We start from the raw sequence: 18,627 nt of genomic DNA, 5'->3' as shown, positions 1-18,627 counted from the left end.
AGCAGCGGAATGCTTTAACTCTTGCTAACCCAATTCTCTCTGGAGGGGAGATAAAAGACAAAAAAACAATGATACAGTTGATGCCAGTGGTCTCAAATGTGGGAAGGGGGGTGATAATAAAGTTACAAAAGCTCTGTTGTCCTTGATCCTTCTTGAAAAGATGGCCAAAGACTGGTTCTAATTTAAAGAATTTAACTGTGTGAACAATAACCTGATTTTAAAACTCTCTGATGAGTCTTTCCTCTCAGAAGATTATTAAGTTCAGACTGAGACTTAAACAAATATTTCTTAAACTGGGTTAGAAGTAGTGTTTGAAGTTTCCAGAGTTCATGTAAATAGGAATTTAACATTTCTACTGGTAAACAGACAATTTCTTTTTGAAGAATATTTGGGCTGAGTGTGAAAAGTTAAAAGGAAAACAGAACAAAAACTATGAATGCCATCACTTCCAGGATGACCCATGTTCCCCAAGAAGACAGAATTTATATTGTCTCAAGACCATTTAACTCCTGTGTTTCAGACATAGTTTTATTTAGGTGAAGACACTTGTTCTGGATCAGAACCAAGTGAGATAAAAAGGAGTGGCTGGAAATAAAGGCTAAAGTCTTAGGAAGTAATTTCCCCCATTTGGATATCTTTAGAATTTTGGTTTCTGCAACTTCTAGCTTGAGAAGGGAGATGCTGATAAAAGGTGGATCTTTATAGATCTACAATTATATACAGAATATGTTTTTAATTTTAGAAAAATATCTCATCTACGGCCATACCACCCTGAACGCGCCCGATCTTGTCTGATCTCGGAAGCTAAGCAGGGTCGGGCCTGGTTAGTACTTGGATGGGAGAAAAATATCTCAAAAGGAGTTATGAATTCTAGATTTTTTTAATATATGAAATTTGTTGTCAAATTGGTTTCCATACAACACCCAGTGCTCATCCCAAAAGATGCCCTCTTCAATGCCCATCACCTACCCTCCCACCCCCCATCAACCCTCAGTTTGTTCTCAGTTTTTAAGAGTCTCTTATGCTTTGGCTCTCTCCCACTCTAACCTCTTTTTTTTTTTTTTTTCCTTCCCCTCCCCCATGGGTTTCTGTTAAGTTTCTCAGGATCCACATAAGAGTGAAAACATATGGTATCTATCTTTCTCTGTATGGCTTATTTCACTTAGCATCACACTCTCCAGTTCCATCCACGTTGCTACAAAGAGCCATATTTCATTCTTTCTCATTGCCACGTAGTACTCCATTGTGTATATAAACCACAATTTCTTTATCCATTCATCAGTTGATGGACATTTAGGCTTTCTCCACAATTTGGCTATTGTTGAGAGTGCTGCTATAAACATTGGGGTACAAGGAATTCTAGATTTTTTTAAAAGGGTTTGAGAAAGAGAAAACAGATGACATCTCACTGAAGGATAAATTCACTCTGACCTGGAGCTCCAGCACCAAGAGGGCAGGAGCCAAGCGGGACTGAGCAGAGGCAGGGGCAATCTTGCACTTAATGGTGACTGGGTGAGGGTCAGCAGGGTGCAGAATGATGTGCCCCAGAAAGGCCATTATTCCATGTCTTCCTCCTAAAGAAGACTCATAGTGCTCAGCCTATACTTACCCAAGCTGAAAGAAGAAACAAGGGAGAAAAAGAAAATCACATAGACCTAGTAAAAAAGAAGCTGCATTCATCAGCTGCTGTGTGTGTGTGTGTGTGTGTGTGTGTGTGTGTTAAATGTGATAATATACTTCAGTAACAACAACAACAAACTCTCAATCCTACAACAACAAAAAACCCCAATCAACAACAGCCAAACTATGGAGAGAGCCCAAATGTTCTCTGACTGATGAACAGGTAAAGATATGGTGTGCGTGTGTGTGTGTGTGTGTGTGTGTGTGTGTGTGTGTGTGTGTGTATTACTCAGCCAGGAAAAAAAAATGAAATCTTGTCATCTGCAACAACGTGGATGGAGCTAGAATGTATTATGCTAAGTGAAATAAGTCAATCAGAGAAAGACAAATTCATATGATTTCACTCATATGTGAAATTTAAGAAACGAGAGATGAACACGTGGGAAAGGGGGGAAGAGAACAAAGGGAAACAAACCACAAGAGACTCTTAACAACAGAGAATAAACTAAGGGTTGATAGAGGAGGTGGATGGGGGATGGGCTAGATTGGTGATGGGTATTAAGGAGGGCACTAGTTGCGATGAGCACTGGGTACTGTATGTAAGTGATGAATTACTGAATTCTACTTCTGAAACCAGTACACAATACACTGTATATTAACTAAAATTTAAATTAAAAACAGAAATATAAAAAAAAATCAGAAAATATGCAAAGACTTGAACAGATATTTCTCCCAAGATGATCTACAAATTGTCAAAATGCACATGAAAAGACATTGAACATCACTAATAATTAGTGAACACAAATCAAACCACACTGAGATACTACCTCACTCCTATTAGGATGAGGTAGTCAAAAAAGCAAACAAGCAAGCAAACAAGAAAGAGAAAAGAAAAAAGAAATAGAAGGTAAAATAACAACAGAAAAGATCAATGAAACTATGAGCTGGTTCTTTGAAAAGATATACAACATTGATAAACATTTAGCTAGACTCAAGGACTCAAATAAATAAAATCAGAAATAAAAGGGGCGCCTGGGTGGCTTAGTCGGTTAAGCAGCCGACTTCGGCTTAGGTCATGATCTCGTGGTGAGTTCGAGCCCCGCATTGGGCCCTGTGCTGATAGCTCAGAGCCTGGAGCCTGTTTCAGATTCTGTGTCTCCCTCTCTCTGACCCTCCCCCGTTCATGCTCTGTCTCTCTCTGTCTCAAAAATAAATAAACATTAAAAAAAAAAAAAGAAATAAAAGAGGAGACTTTATGACTGATACCACAGAAATTCAAAGAATCATGAGACTACTGTGAACAATATGCCACCAAATTTGACACCTAGAAAAAATGGATAAATTCTTAGGAACATACAACCTACCAAGACTGAATCATGAAGAAATAGAAAACCTGAATAGATCAAGGGTGCCTGCGTGGCTCAGTCAGTTAAGCATCGACTTCGGCTCAGGTCATGATCTCACAGTTCATGAGTTGGAGCCCCACATCAGGTTCTGTGCTGACAACTCAGAGCCTGGAGCCTGCATCGGATTCTGTGTCTCACTCTCTCTCTGCCCCTCCCCAGCTCATGCTCTATCTCTCAAAAATAAATAAACGTTAAAAAAATTTTTTTAAAGGAAACCTGAACAGGGGCGCCTGGGTGGCTCAGTTGGTTGAGCGTCTGACTTCGGCTCAGGACATGATCTCACAGTCTGTGAGTTCGAGCCCCACGTCGGGCTCTGTGCTGACAGCTCGGAGCTTGGAGCCTGCTTTGGATTCTGTGTCTCCCTCTCTCTCTGACCCTCCCCCATTCATGCTCTGCCTCTCTCGGTCTCAAAAATAAACAAACATTAGAAAAAAATTAAAAAAAAAAAAAGAAAAAGAAAACCTGAACAGATCAACTACTAGTAAAGAGATTGGATCAATAATCAAAACCTCTCAAAAGACAATAGTCCAGGACCAGGATGCTCCACTGGTGAATTCTACCAAACATTCAATTAATACCAAACCTTCTCAAAGTCTTTAAAAAATAAAATAAAATAAAAAACAGAAGAAGAGGGAATGCTTCCGAACTCCTTTTACAAGACCAGCATTATTACCCTGATTCCAAAACCAGACAAGGACACCAAAAGAAAAAAAAAAAAAAAATCATGGGCCAATAACATATCTATGAGGAAAATAGATGCAAAAATCCTCAATAAAATATTTGCAAACCAAATACAACACATTAAAAGGATCATACACCATGCAAATCAAAACCACAGTGAAATATCACCTTAGTACTTGTTAAAATGGCTATTATCAAAAAGATAAGAAATTACAAGTGTTGGCAACAATACAGAGAAAAGGGGACCTCTGTGTACTGCTGGTGGGGATGTAAACTGATGCAGTCACTATGGAAAACACTGGAGGTTCCTCAAAAAATTAAAACTAGAACTATCATATGATCCAGCAATATTACCTCTGGTTATTTTATCTGAAGAAAATGAAAAGCAAGTATTAAATATGCTTTATTAAATAAAGAAAATGAAAGTGCATGTTCACTGCATCATTATTTACAATAGCCAAGCCATGGAAACAACCTAAGTGTCCATTCAGTGGATGAATGGATAAAGAAAATGTTACACACACACACACACACACACACACACACACACACACACACACACAAACCAGGCTGTTAGTCAGACATAAAAAAGAATCCTGTCATTTGAGATAACATGGATATACCCGAGAGTATTATATTAAGTGAAATAAGTGACAGAGAAAGACAAATATCCTATGACCTCATTTATATGTGGAATCTAAAAACAAAAACAAAAACAAGCTCACAGATACAGCAAAGAGATTGGTGGCTGCCAGGAGTGGATACTGGTGGGGGGCAGGGGAGGAATAAGAAAAGGGAGTCAAAAGGTACAAACTCCCAGTTGTAAAATAAGTAAGTCGTGGAGATGTAATGTACACCATGGTGACTATAGTTAATAATAGTGTTGCATATTAAATAGTTGCTAAGAGAATAAATCTTATTAAAGTTCTCATCACAAGAAAAAGTTTTGTAACTATATAAGGTGACAGATGTTAAACCAGATGGTTGTAGTGATCATTTAACAGTGTATACACATATCAAATAATTACATTATACACCTGAAACTAAATAATGGTATGTCAATGATGCCTCAACTAAAGAAACAACAACAACAAAATAACAAGTGTTGGCACAGATTGGAACCTTTGTGCAGTGTTAGTGGGAGCTTCAAATACTGTATCCACTGTGGGAAAAGGGTATGGCAGTTCTTTTCTTAAGACAGAATTATAATAGGATCCAATAATCCCACTTCTGGGTATATACCCCCCAAAATTGAAAGCAGAGTCTCACAGAGATATCTGTACACCCATGTTCATAGCAGTATTAGTTACAGTAGGCAAAGGTAGAAAGAACCTGTGTCTACTGACAGATAAATAGAAAAACAAAATGTAGTATACACATAAAATGGAGTATTATTCAGCTTTAAAAAGGAGGGATAGGCTCCTGGGTGGCTCGGTTGGTTGAGCGTCCAACTCCTGATTTCAGCTCAGATCGTGAGTTCAAGCCCCATGTTGGGCTCCACACTGGGCGTGGAGCCTACTCAAAAAATATTAATAAAAAACAATGAAATAAAAAGGAAGAAAATTCTGATACATGTTTCAGCTGGATAAAGCTTGAGGCCATTCTGCTAAGTGAAATAAGCCAGTCACAAAAAGACAAATACTGTATGATCCCACTTATATGAGGTGCCTAGATTAGTTACCATTCACAGAGATAGAAAGTAGAATGATTGTTGCCAGGTGCTAGACTAGAAGTAGGGAGCTACTGTTTAATGGGTACAGAGTTTCAGTTTTGCAAATGAAAAGACTTCTGGAGATGGACAGTAGTCCTAGCTGCACAATCATGTGAATGCACTTAATACCAGCAGACAATACACTTAAATGGTTAAAATGGCACGTTTTATGTTATGTGCATTTTACAATTATATAAAAACAAATTTTAAAAGCCCAAAATAGCCAAAGGAGAATCTGTTCAAAATGCCAAGACTGGAAAGGGGAAACCTGTTGAGCTCAAGTCCAAGGCAGAATGAGGATGGCGCCAAGGTCTCCCTGTCTTCTTGCCATACTAACCCTCCTTAAGAAGTAACAATAGAACGGCCCAGTGGTAGGTGTGCATAGTGCCTTCCAAAAGTGAATCATCACCCGAGTGCAAGTGCTAACTGAACGAGCTAAACGAAAATCCATTGTACTACTGGACACCAAGTTACATTTAATCTGAAACATTAAGTTCCCATGGACCTCAATAGGAAATGACAATCTGAGAACCAAGAAATTTAAGGGAAATGAAGTTTAAATAGGGGCCAGGTCCAAGCAGAAAGTCCAAAGCCTTGTTGACCTGTCTGGATTTCTACAAAAACATATCTAGTGGGAGCTGTCACTGAGCCCTAGCCATCAGTTTCTCTGAAATAAATGACTTTTTTAGAGGTATGTGCAGCTTCCACAAAGATTTGATAGTACAAATATAGCACAATTTAATCTATGCCAACAATTGGATTTTCTTACTAAAACAGAAGTGGCTAAAACTTTTCATAGCTGTTATGTCCCTACTTTTTAGGGGAAAAATTCTAAAAATATATCACAACCCAGATTAGCATGAGGGGGGAGGGTGTATAAATATAATACCAATATAAAATTGTAATTAAAATGTTTTATAATTCCAATGTGTTTGCTCTTCTATACTTTGGTTCTTGTAGAACCCCAGAAATACTGTCAAAAAAATAGTATGAACTGACAAAAATTGTTGTTTAATTTAGGTGGTACATTTTTTAATATGCATTCTTATTTTTAATCACTTAGACATGTATATTATTTTAAAAAGCAAATACTTCTATGATAAAGGAAGATTCAATAAGAAACTAGATATCTTTAAAAATGTATTACATCAACAGAACTAAAAAAATAAAGACAATCCATCTCAGTAGATGCAGAAAAAGCATTCAACAAAATTCAACTCCTATTAATGATTAAAACTCTCAGCAAACTAGAATGGAAGGGAACTTCCTCAGTCTGATAAAGGGTATCTACGAAAACCTCAGTGCTAACATTATACTTATTGGTGAATGGACTGAATGCTTTCCCCTAAGATCAGGAACAGGCAAGGATGTCAACTTTCACCATTTCTATTCAACACTGTAAAGGATGTCCTACCCAGTGTCACCTGGGGGAAAAGAAAGGAGGGAGGCAAGGGAGAGTAGTTGGATTAGAAAGAAGAATGGAAAACTGTATTGACAACAGATCATCTATGTGGAAAATTCTACAAAAACATCCACAAAAAAGCTATGGAACTAATGAGTTTAGCAACATAACAGGATACAAAGTCAAAAATCAGTTGTGTTTCTACACACTAGCAACAAACTATTAGACACTGAGATTCATAAAATTATATTTATAATAACATAAAAACTATGAAGTATTTATGGATAAAGTTAGTTAAATATGTGTAAGACCTACTGTGAAAACTTCAAAACACTGCTGAGGAAAAGTATATATAACAAATGGAATAATGAATATAAATAATCATAACATGTTCACTCACTATGAAGATGTCAGTTCTCCCCAAAATGATTTATAAAATCAAAGCATCACAGTGAAAACCCCAGCAGGGTTTTTTGATAGGAAAGCTGATTCTAAAATTTATATGGAAATGCAAATGACCTAAAATAGCCAGAACAACTTTGAAGAACAAATTTGGAGGAATTATACTCCCAGCTTCAAAAATTACAACAAAGTTAAAGTAATCAAGACAGTCTCTTCCCGGAAGAAAGGATAGACATATAGATCAATAGAAAAGAGAGTCCAGAAACATGCCCACACATACATCACTAATTGATTTTCATAAAGGTACCAAGGTAATTCAATGAGCAAAGGCTAGTCTTTCAACAAATGGTGCTGGAACATCTGCTATCTACTTGCAAAAAAATTAATCCAGACCCTTAATTCTCACCATACATTAAAAATTAACTCAATGGGGGGCGCCTGGGTGGCGCAGTCGGTTAAGCGTCCGACTTCAGCCAGGTCACGATCTCGCGGTCCGTGAGTTCGAGCCCCGCGTCAGGTTCTGGGCTGATGGCTCAGAGCCTGGAGCCTGTTTCCGATTCTGTGTCTCCCTCTCTCTCTGCCCCTCCCCCGTTCATGCTCTGTCTCTCTCTGTCCCAAAAATAAGTAAATGTTGAAAAAAAATTTAAAAAAAAAAATTTAACTCAATGGTTCCAGAAGTAGATTCCCTAAGATCCATGATCATATTTCACAATATAGTAATTTTTCTCAATACCCATTGCTTTAATTAAGGGGAAGAAGGAGCCCTAATAAATATTAGTGTCATCAACTAATACTAAAAATTCATAATGGACCATAAGCCTAAATGTAAGAGCTAAAACTTTAACATTTCCAGAAGAAAACACAGAAAATTTTTATTGCAATCGTGGCAAATTGACAAATATTTCTAAAACAGCATAAAAAAGCATAAGCCATAGGGGCATCTGGGTGGTTCAGTTGGTTAAGCATCCAACTGTTAGTTTTGGCTCAGGTCATGATCTCACAGTTCGAGAGATCGAACCCTCCATCAGGCTCTGCACAGACAGTACAAAACCTGCTTGGGATTCTATCTCTCCTCCTCCCCTGCATGAGCACGAGCATGAGTGTGCTCGCTCTCTCTCTCTCTCTCTCAAAAATAAAAAGCATGAGCCATAAAGTAAAGAAAAAAGGACTTCATCAAAATTTTAGGCTTCTGCTCATCAAAAAACTGTTAAGAAATAAAAAGGTAAGCCACAGAAATATATTTGCAGAACATATTTCTGATAAAAGAGCTGTAATCAGAATAAGAACTCCTTTAATTCAAACATAAAAAGACAACTGAATTAAAAATGGTTAAAAGATATAAAAAGGCACTATACCAATAAGACATACAAATGGCAAATATAGGCATACATCATTTTATTGCACTTCACTTTTGTGCAATACTTAACCTCTGTGCTTCACATACACTGTGTTTTTATACCAAATGGAAGGTTTGTGGCAAGCCTGTGCAAAGCCACGTATATTGGTGCCATTTTTCCAACAGCATTTGCTCACTTCATGTCTTTGTGTCATGTTTTGGTAATTCTCACAATATTTCACATTATTTAATTATTATTATATTTGTTAGGGTGATCTGTGATCAGTTATCTTTGATATTACTATTATAATTGTTCTGGGGAGTCATGAGCCACACCCATCTAAGACAGCAAACTTAATAAATGTTGTGTGTGTTCTGACTGCTCTGTTGACCAGCCATTTCCCCATCTCTCTCCCTCTCCTTGGGCCTCTCAATTCCCTGAGACACAACAATACTGAAATTAGGCCAAGTAATAACCCCACAGTGAAATGGCTTCTAAGTGTTCAAGTGAAATAAAGAGTCACACGTCTCTTGCTTTGAATCAAAAGCTAGAAATGATTAAGCTTAGTGAGGAAGGCATGTTGAAAGCTGGAACAGGTCGAAAGCTAGGCCACTTGTACCAAACATGAGGTGCAAGCAAATGGTGCCAAACAAGTTAGCCAAGTTGTGAATGCAAAGGAAAAGTTCTTGAAGGAAATTACCAGTGCTACTCCAGTGAACACATGAATGATTCAAAAGTGAAACAGTCTTCTTGCTGATATAGAGAAAGTTTTAACGGTCTGGACAGAAGATCAAACCAACCACAACATTCCCTTAAGCCAAAGCCTAATCCAGAAAAAGGCCCTAACTCTTTTCAATTCTATGAAGGCTGAGAGAGGTGAGGAAGCTGCAGAAGAAAAGTTTGAAGGCAGCACAGGTTGGTTCAGGAGGTGTAAGGAAAGCATAACATAAAAGTGCAAGGTGAAGCAGCAAGTTATCCAGAAGATCCTGCTCAGATAATGAAGGTGGCTATACTAAACAAAAGATTTTCAGTTGTAGGTGAAACAGCCTTATATTGGAAGAAGATGCTGTCTCAGACTTTCACAGCTAAAGAGAAGTCAATACCAGGCCTCAAGGCTTCAAAGGACAGGCTGGCTCTCCTGTTAAGAGCTAATGCAGCTGGTGACTTGAAGTTGAAGCCAATGCTCATTTACCATTCCAAAAATCCCAGGGCCTTCCGAATTATGGCAAATCTACTTTGCCTGTGTTCTATAAATACAACATTACCTGGATGATAGCGTACCTGTTTACAGCACGGTTTACTGAACATTTGAAACCCACTGTTGAGACCTTCTGCTCGGAGAAAGATTCCTTTCGAAATTATGACTACACATTGACAATGCACCCGGTCACCCAAAAGCTCTGATGAATATGTATGACAAGATTAATGTTGTTTTCATGTCTGCAAATGTAACAGTCATTTTGCAGCCTGTGGATCAACGAGTCATTTTGACTTTCAAGTTTTATTTAAGAACTATGCTTTGTAAGGTGATAGCTGCTGTAGAGGGTCTTATGATGGATCTGGACAAAGTAAATTGAAAACCTTCTGGAAAGAATTAACCATTCTAGATGCCATTCAGAACATTCCTGATTCAAGGGAAGAGGTCAAAATATCAACATGAACAGGAGTTTAGAAGTGGATTCCAACCCTCATGGAGTACTTTGAGGGGTTCAGGACTTGAGTGGAGGAAGAAACTCCACATGTGGTGGAAACAGCAAGAGAACTAGAAGTGGAACCTGAAGACAGGATTGAATTACTGCAATATCACGACAGGACTTTAACAGATAAGTAGCTGTTTCTTATGGGTGAGCAAAGAAGGTGGCTTCTTGAGATGGAAACTGCTCCTGGTGAAGATGCTGTGAAGACTGTTGAAACGACAACAAAGGATTTAGAATATGACAGAAGCTTAGCTGATAAAGCAGCAGCAGGATTTGAGAGTATCAGCTCCAATTTTGAAAGGAGTTCTGTAGGGAAAATGCTATCAAACAGCATTGCACGCTACTGGGAATCATTTGTGAAAGGAAGAGTCAATCAATACAGCAAAGTTCACTGTTGTCTTATTTTAAGAAATTGCCACAGCCACCCCAATCTTCAGCACCCACCACCCTGATCAGTCAGCAGCTATCACCATCAAGGCAAGACCCTCCACCAGCAAGAAGATTATGGCTTACCAAAAACTTAGATGGTAGTTAGCATTTTTCAGTCATACAGTATTTTTTATTTAAGGTATGTACACTATTTTTTAAATTTTTAAATGTTTATTTATCTACTTAGACAGAGACAGAGACGGAGAGAGAGAGGAGAGAGGGAGGTAGAGAGAGAATCCCAAGCAGGCTCTGCACTGTCAGTGCAAAGCCCAATGTGGGGCTCAATCTCACAAACTATGAGATCATGACCTGAGACAAAATTCAGAGCTGGATGCTTAGCCTACTGAGCCACCCAGGCATCCATGTACACTGTTGTTTTTTTTTTCAAACACAGTGCTATGGCACACTTAACAGACTACAGTGTAATGTAAACCTAACATATATACACTGGGAAATAAAAAAAATTCATTTGATTCACTTCATTGTACTCGTTTTATTGCAGTGGTTCAGTACTTAACCTGCAGTATCTCCAAGGTACACCTGTCAACACATAAAAAGTTGTTCAATGTCATTAGTTATTAAGGGAATGCAAATTAAAACCACCATGAGATGCCACCAGACACCCATTAAAATAAACTTAAGACTGACAATACCAAGTGTTAGTGGGACATGGAACAACTGGAACCTCCATACATTGTTTGTGCGAATGCCACTTTGAAAAACAGCTGTGCAGCATTTTATAAACACAGATGTACTACATGACCCTGCGGCAGTTCCTTTCTTGGGAATTTATCAAAGAAAAATTAAAACACGTTTGTTCATACAAAGATACAAAGGCTTGTACACAAATGGCTATACCAGCATCATTCATATTAACAAAATGGAAACAACCCAAATGTTTATCAAAAGGTGAATGGATATAAGCAAATGAGGTTTATATAAAGTAAATGCTATTCAGTAATGAAAAGGAGTGAACAATATGGATGAATCTCAAAAGCATTATGCTAAGTGGAAAAAGGCAGACACAAAAGACTACATATTATCAGATTTCATTTACATGAAATTTTACAGAAGGCAAAACAGTAGGTACAGAGAGCAGGATCTGAGGGTAGAAGGGTAGATTCCCCCCCTCAGAGGGGACTGACTACAACAGGGCACACAGAAACTTTTAGAGTTATTTGGGATGTTCTACATCACAACTGTGATGGTGGTTACACAACTATATTCATTTCCCAAAACACATCAAATTGAACACTGAAAATTAGTGATTTTATGTAAATTATACCCCAATAAAACAGTTTCAAAAAGTGCTTAACAGGGGTACGTGGGTGGCTCAGCCAGTTAAGCATCTGGCTTCAGCTCAGGTCATGATCTCATGGTCTGTGGGTTTGAGCCCCGCGTTGGGCTCTGTGCTGGGAGCCTGGAGCCTGCTTTGGATTCTGTGTCTCCTCTCTGTGCCCCTCTCCCACTCGTGCTCTGTCTCTCTCTCTCTCGAAAATAAATAAACATTAAAAAAAGTAAAACAAAGCATTTAATAAAGATTTAAAAAAAATTTTTAATGTTTATTTTTGAGAGAGAGACAGAGTGCAAGCAGAGGAGGGCAGAGAGAGAGGGAGACACATAATCTGAAACAGGCTCCAGGCTCTGAGCTTCAGTGCAGAGCCCAACGCAGGGCTCAAACTCACAAACTGTGATATCATGACCTGAGCCAAAGTTGGAGGCTAACCAACTGAATCACCCAGGCATTGCAAGACTTTTAAAAAGTATTATCCAATAGGGGTGCCTGGCTGACTCAGTCAGTAGAACATGTGACTCTTGATCTCAGGATCATGAGTTCAAGCCCCATACCGGGAATGAAGCCTACCTAGAATTTTTTAAGTATTATCCAATATATAAGGTATATATGTACAGGCAACATGCAACAAACTGTGGAGTTACCATTGTATTTCTCAGTAGTGGTTCTTTGGAATTTGATAACCTTAGTTTTACAACTGCATTGCAAAAATCGTTTCATGTATGATACAAAGAGACCTCTATCAGTTTGTAACAACATTTACCACTGGTACAAACAGATGGAGCAGACAAAGCACAGGATGTCCTCCTATGTCTCAGGAAGCCAAACTGCCTTACTGTCATCATTCAGTGAAGTCTCACAATATTCATAGAGGAAAACTTAGCTGTGTACCAGGCATCCCCCTGTCCACCATCTGGAATATTCTTCATTCAAAGCTAAAGAAGACATCTTTTCTTCTGCAAATGATTCAAGCCCTAACAGTGGTAAATAAAGCAAAAATGATACCATTGCTGCAGTTTTAAAAATCAGGAGGAACACAAAAAGGACTTTGCAGGTCACTTCACATTCAAGGATAAGGCTATACACCACGTAAGTGGAGAGACAGATCATCACAATATACGACTGTGGGATGCTGCCATCCTAATAAAATAGAATGTATAAGGGATCCACCAAAAATTCGTATCTTTTAACTATATTTGACCTATTTGTTTATTATTTGACCTATTTGTTTATGATGTTTCTCCCCACTAAAATGATGACACTCCATGATGATAGGGATTTCTGTCTTTGTTTACTGCTGTATCCCTAGCACCTAGAACAATGCCTACTATGTAATAATTGCTCAATAAATACCCGTTAAGTGAATAAGTTATGCCTATGTTGATATTCAGTAAATATCTGTACAAATTTATTATGTCTATGTAGATATTATTCCCAGGTAAATGATGTAATAACCTTCCTTTATATTTCCTTTCTTTTACAATTCTTTGACTAGAAGTTGTCTTGTTTCTTCATTTTGTTTCTAAATACCAATTCAGACAAACTTTCAAGCAAAAATGAATGTTATTTTTTCTCCTTTATTTCTTCATTTCAAAAATTTCCTACAATACATGTGTATGTTCAGAATAAAGAACAAATGCACCTTTATAAAATTACTTTTATAGAGGGCTATGTAAGTTAATAATAGCCTGTTTCAAGTTTTCTATTTCCTCAAATCTATCCCTCTGCATATGTTCTTTACCTTCTTTGAAAAACCCTCCACACATTTCTCTATAAATTTAGCCGGTCTCAACCCAATTTCCCCAGTTAAGAATCCTTTATAATACTGGTTAATCTCAATCCTTTGATCCACTTTGATTCCCAAAACAGAACCCTAAACCTCTTCAGTATATATCTGTATTACCTACTGCTAAAGAACATTCAATAAATGCTTAATTTGTTGAACCTGATGAATTTCTGTGAGACTGAAGAAGCATGAGAATACAAACATTAATGTAAAGCTACAAATATAAAGAAATATATTTGCATATTAAACTATATGCATAAAACCTACCAGCAGTGTGGGTCCTTGGGAAATGAAGAAATGACCTGATATAACGATGGTGAGAACAAGATACCCAGATTCTTCACTGGAGTCAAAAACCTTGAAAAAGAAAAAGTGAAAGAAATGTGCATAAGACAATACACTTCTGAAATACCAATAAATGTATAATATCTTCTCACACTGAGCTTCCTACTCCGAACATTTCTTTTCCTTCTGTTTAATCTGTAGGGGCGCCTGGGTGGTTGAGTCTGTTAAGCTCTAACTTTGGTTCAGGTCATGATCCCGTGGTTCATGACTTTGAGCCCTGCATTGGAGTTTGTGCTGACAGCTCGGAGCCTGGAGCCTGCTTCAGATTCTGTGTCTCCCTCTCTCTGCCCCTCCCCCACTCGCGCTCGCTCTCTCTCTCTCTCTCTCTCTTTAAAAAAAATAAACATTAAAAAAATTTACAGATCTGTAATCATTTACTTATCATTTCAAATTTCTCCTCTATAGGGGCTAACAGTCAGCTTTTAAAAAATATAACTAAAACATATATTTTGAAATGAAAAGAATACTAGATTAAAAATAAGGAGATGTGGGCCCTAAGCCAACCACTTTTCAGTATCATTTTAATTAGTCATTAATTATCTTTGAGCCTCAATTTCCTTTCTGTAAAATGGGGATAATGCCCTACAGTGTTGCTATGAGACTTCAGAGTCCTCCTTTCATCAGCCATACAATCCATTTTTATAATCCCTCAAAACCTGGTGTTTTTCCTTGCATGAACTTTAATTTGTCCATGTCACTCTTAAAATATGGTGCCCAAAACTGACCATAATACGCTTGGTGTGGTCTAACTATCTCCTATTTTTTGCACTAATGCAGCCTATAATCACATTAACCTTTTGAGGGGGTAGTCCCATTTAAAGAATGATCTGATATCAGCAAAACTTCCTGAAACTTCATCACTTATACTGGTAAATCAGACTTTCATTTTCATCTGAACCTAAATGTAAGACCTTGCATTTATTCTCATTATATTTTATCTTGTTAAATTTGGTCCATAGTTTTCTAGGGAGTTGAGGCAATGAAATCAAAATGTCAAGGAGGACATGACTGACAGATACAGACTAGTAGAATTTGGGTCTTAAGCGGCTACCCTGTATAGGTGGTTTTCATACACTGTAAGGTAAACAAACTTGTAGAAATAATAAGATGAAATTATAGATTCACCTCAATGCTCAAAGCTCAAAACAATTAACACATACCTAACTCAAGTATATCTTTATGAGGTTACTACATTCTATTGAGAAATAATGTTCTTATAGTTTCATATGTGGGGTTTACAGCTTTAATGCTATATTTAAACTTAAGATTTCCTACTGAGTTTCCTCTAATTCACTTTAAATTCCAACCTTAAAAAAACTTGAAGGATTTTTAGATGTCAAGGAAGGTATGCTAAAATCTAAACTTCAGTGGCTGTTATTCTGCCTCTTTTCTAGTATTAAGAATTCAGCTATTTGTATGATACTCTTCCTGCCACAGTTTAAATAGATTATCTTTTATGCTTCATGGCCACTTAAAACCACAAGGATAACTAGGAGTCAAGAGGAGCTTTCAAAACTAGAGCCTGGTCAACAAATTCTTTAGGAGGCAATATGTTAACATGATAGTTTATTTTTTTTAGAAATGTAATAGACACCCTGAAAATACCCCCCAAAGTGTCCAACACTTAAATGTACAACTCAGTGAATAATGATAACGTCAACATATAATAATTACCACCCAGGTGAAGAAACAGAACATTGCCAGCCTTCCAGAAGGTACCCTAGTGCTGTCTCCCAATCACTACCTGCTCCTTCCTCCCCCTAACACAGCTTGATTTCTAACACCATAGTTTAGCTTTATTTATAAGAATAGAATCATATAGAAAGAATTACGTCTGGCTTCATCAGTGTTGTTGCATGTACCCAGTTCATTCATTTTCATTACTGTACAATACCATTCTATGACTACACCACAATTTATTTTTTCATTCTCTTGTTGATCAATATTGTTTTCCAGTTTAGGTCTACCACTAACAATGCTGTTATGAACATTTTTATATATGTCTTTTGTTAGGCAGGAACACTCACTATGGAGACCCCAATTCTTTCCCAATTATTTTATAAGTTTTTCAAGTAGTGACTAATGACTTCCAAGAGAATCCCAGTAGACTTCTCCCCTGGGCTCCAAATTGTTACATCTAATTGCCCACTCATTATTTCCACTTAAAGGTCCAACAGTCATTGCAAAATTAACAGCTCCTAATTCCAAGTCCAAACCCTCCACTCATTCATTTATTCATTGAATATTTACAAAGTGTCGAGCAAGTGACATCTGTTGCCTATCACCAGGAGTAGAAATCCAACCATTTCTGCCCACTGCATTTTGGTACTGGAGTCACTATGGAAAACACAACACAGTCAAGTACTGGATGGAACAGCACTTTACTCACATACAGAATAAATAGAGCAAGATGAGCATGAGTAGTGGGGGTCAGTTCCCCCTGGCGGGGGAGAGAGAGCAGGTCCCTCTCAGCAGCCACACAGAGCAGTTGGCCTGTTCTCAGCCCTCTGGTGCTGCAGCAGAAGGATGCCATTCCCTCCCCCAAAGGGACAGATACAGCAGTAGGGTTGGCTGGGTGCCATTTAATACTTAAGCAGAACAAAGGAGCATGGGCTATGAGGACTCTCCCTTGGTAAAGGAAGTGTTCCAGGCTTCAGACCCATTCTTATGGTCTTGGTCGAAAGGGGCTGAAAGACTACATGCACAAAAGACTGCCTTCCCAACACAAAACGCATACCACATACCAGGCTGTTGTAGGTATCTGACTCCCACAGTTTCACATCAAAGAATATAATTCTTAGGTAAATGGTGGAATCATTCTTAAATCCTCTCCTTTCCTCATATCCAAATCAATCCATCAGCATATCCTTCATGTCTATCTTCAAAATATTCAGCATCCAATCACTTCTCACGGGTCTGGTCTGAGTTACCATCTCCAGTTGTATTAACATAATAACCTTAATGGCTTTCCCTTTGTGTTCTTGCTCCCTCTCCCCACACAATTTATTCTCAATAAAGTAAGCAGAGTGATTTTTTTTTTTTTTTTAGAGTTTATTTATTTTGAGAGAGTGGGAGGGAAATTGTGACCAGGGAAGGGCAGAGAGAGAGGGAGGCTCCATGCTATCAGCACAGAGCCCGACAAGCAGCTTGATCCTGTGAACTGTGAGATCATGACCTGAGCTGAAATCAAGAGTCAGACACTTAACTAACTGAACCACCCAGGAGCCCCCTCCAGAGTAATCTTTTAAAACCTAAGTTAGATCATGTTATTTCCAGCTCAAAGCCCTGCAGTAGCCCTGCATCTCATTCAGAAACTCATGCAAAGTATTCTACAACCCAGCCCCTACTGCCCCTTTGCTCTCATCACCCTTGGGCACTCTGCTCCATCCACACTGGCCTCCTTGCTGCTCTTTGAACCTACTAGGAAAATTCGTGATTATAAATCTCAGGGCTTTTTCAGTCCTGTTCTATCTAAAATTCTCTTATATTCACATAACTCACTCCTTCATCTTCTTCAAGTCTTTGCTTAAATGTCACCTTTTCAGGTAATACCTTTCCTGACCATCCTACTGAAAACTGCCACCAATTCCTCTCATTGCCCAAACCAGATGGCTCCTATACCTTTTTCCAGCTTTGCTTTCCTCCATAGTTCTTTCCACTTTTGTTACTTTATATTTACTTGTTATCTACCTATTTTCTTTAAAATGTAATTGATAAATGGGATTATAAACAATACTCAATCTGAAAGTCAGAATAAGAATAAAAAGGGAACAAAGAACAGATGGGACAAGCACAAAACAAATACCAAGATTATACACTTATACCCACCCTATCAATGACCGATCACATTAAGTGTAAATGGCTTAAATACCCGAATAAAAGACAATCTAACAGGACAAAAAGGTATGACTATACCCTGTCTATAAGAAATGCATTTTATTTTATTTATATTTTAATGTTTATTCATTTTTGAGAGAGACAGAGTGTGAGCAGAGGAGGGGCAGAGAGAGAGGGAGACATAGAACCTGAAGCAGGCCCCAGGCTCTGAGCTGTCAGCACAGAGCCTAATGGATGCTCAAACTCACAAATTGTGAGATCATGACCAGAGCCAGAGTCGGAGGCTCAACCAACTGAGCCACCCAGACACCCTGAAATGCATTTTATTTTTTAAAACGTGTATTTAGTTTTGGATACAACAATACATTAAAAAAATTATTCACCACGACCAACTGGGATTTATACCTGGGATGCAGGCCCAGTTCAATATCCACAAAACAATCAATGTGATTCATCACATCAATAAAAGAAAGGACAAGAACCACATGATCCTCTCAACAGATGCAGAGAAAGCATTTGATAAAATACAGCATCCTTTCTTGATAAAAACTCTTAAGAAAGTAGGGATAGAAGGATCATACCTCAAGATCATAAAAGCCACATATGAAAGACCCATTGCTAATATCATCCTCAATGGGGAAAAACTGAGAGCTTTCCCCCGAAGGTCAGGGACAAGACAA

At 38.0% G+C, this 18,627-nt stretch overlaps 1 protein-coding gene across 1 annotated transcript in view; it reads right to left on the bottom strand.

Annotated features, from left to right (window-relative positions):
* REC114 (REC114 meiotic recombination protein) overlaps positions 1 to 18,627 on the bottom strand; it is a 108,060-nt gene that overhangs the window by 70,148 nt on the left and 19,285 nt on the right. The window contains exon 2 of the mRNA XM_025918484.2: positions 14,033 to 14,122. Coding sequence (XP_025774269.1) covers positions 14,033 to 14,122 — 90 coding nt within the window. The remainder of the gene's footprint in view (positions 1 to 14,032; positions 14,123 to 18,627) is intronic.

The sequence above is a fragment of the Puma concolor genome, chromosome B3 (genome assembly GCF_028749965.1).
Source record: "Puma concolor isolate L17-30 chromosome B3, mPumCon1.1.hap2, whole genome shotgun sequence".
Taxonomy (NCBI): Eukaryota; Metazoa; Chordata; class Mammalia; order Carnivora; family Felidae; genus Puma; species Puma concolor.
This window is presented reverse-complemented; position numbering and strand designations above follow the sequence as displayed.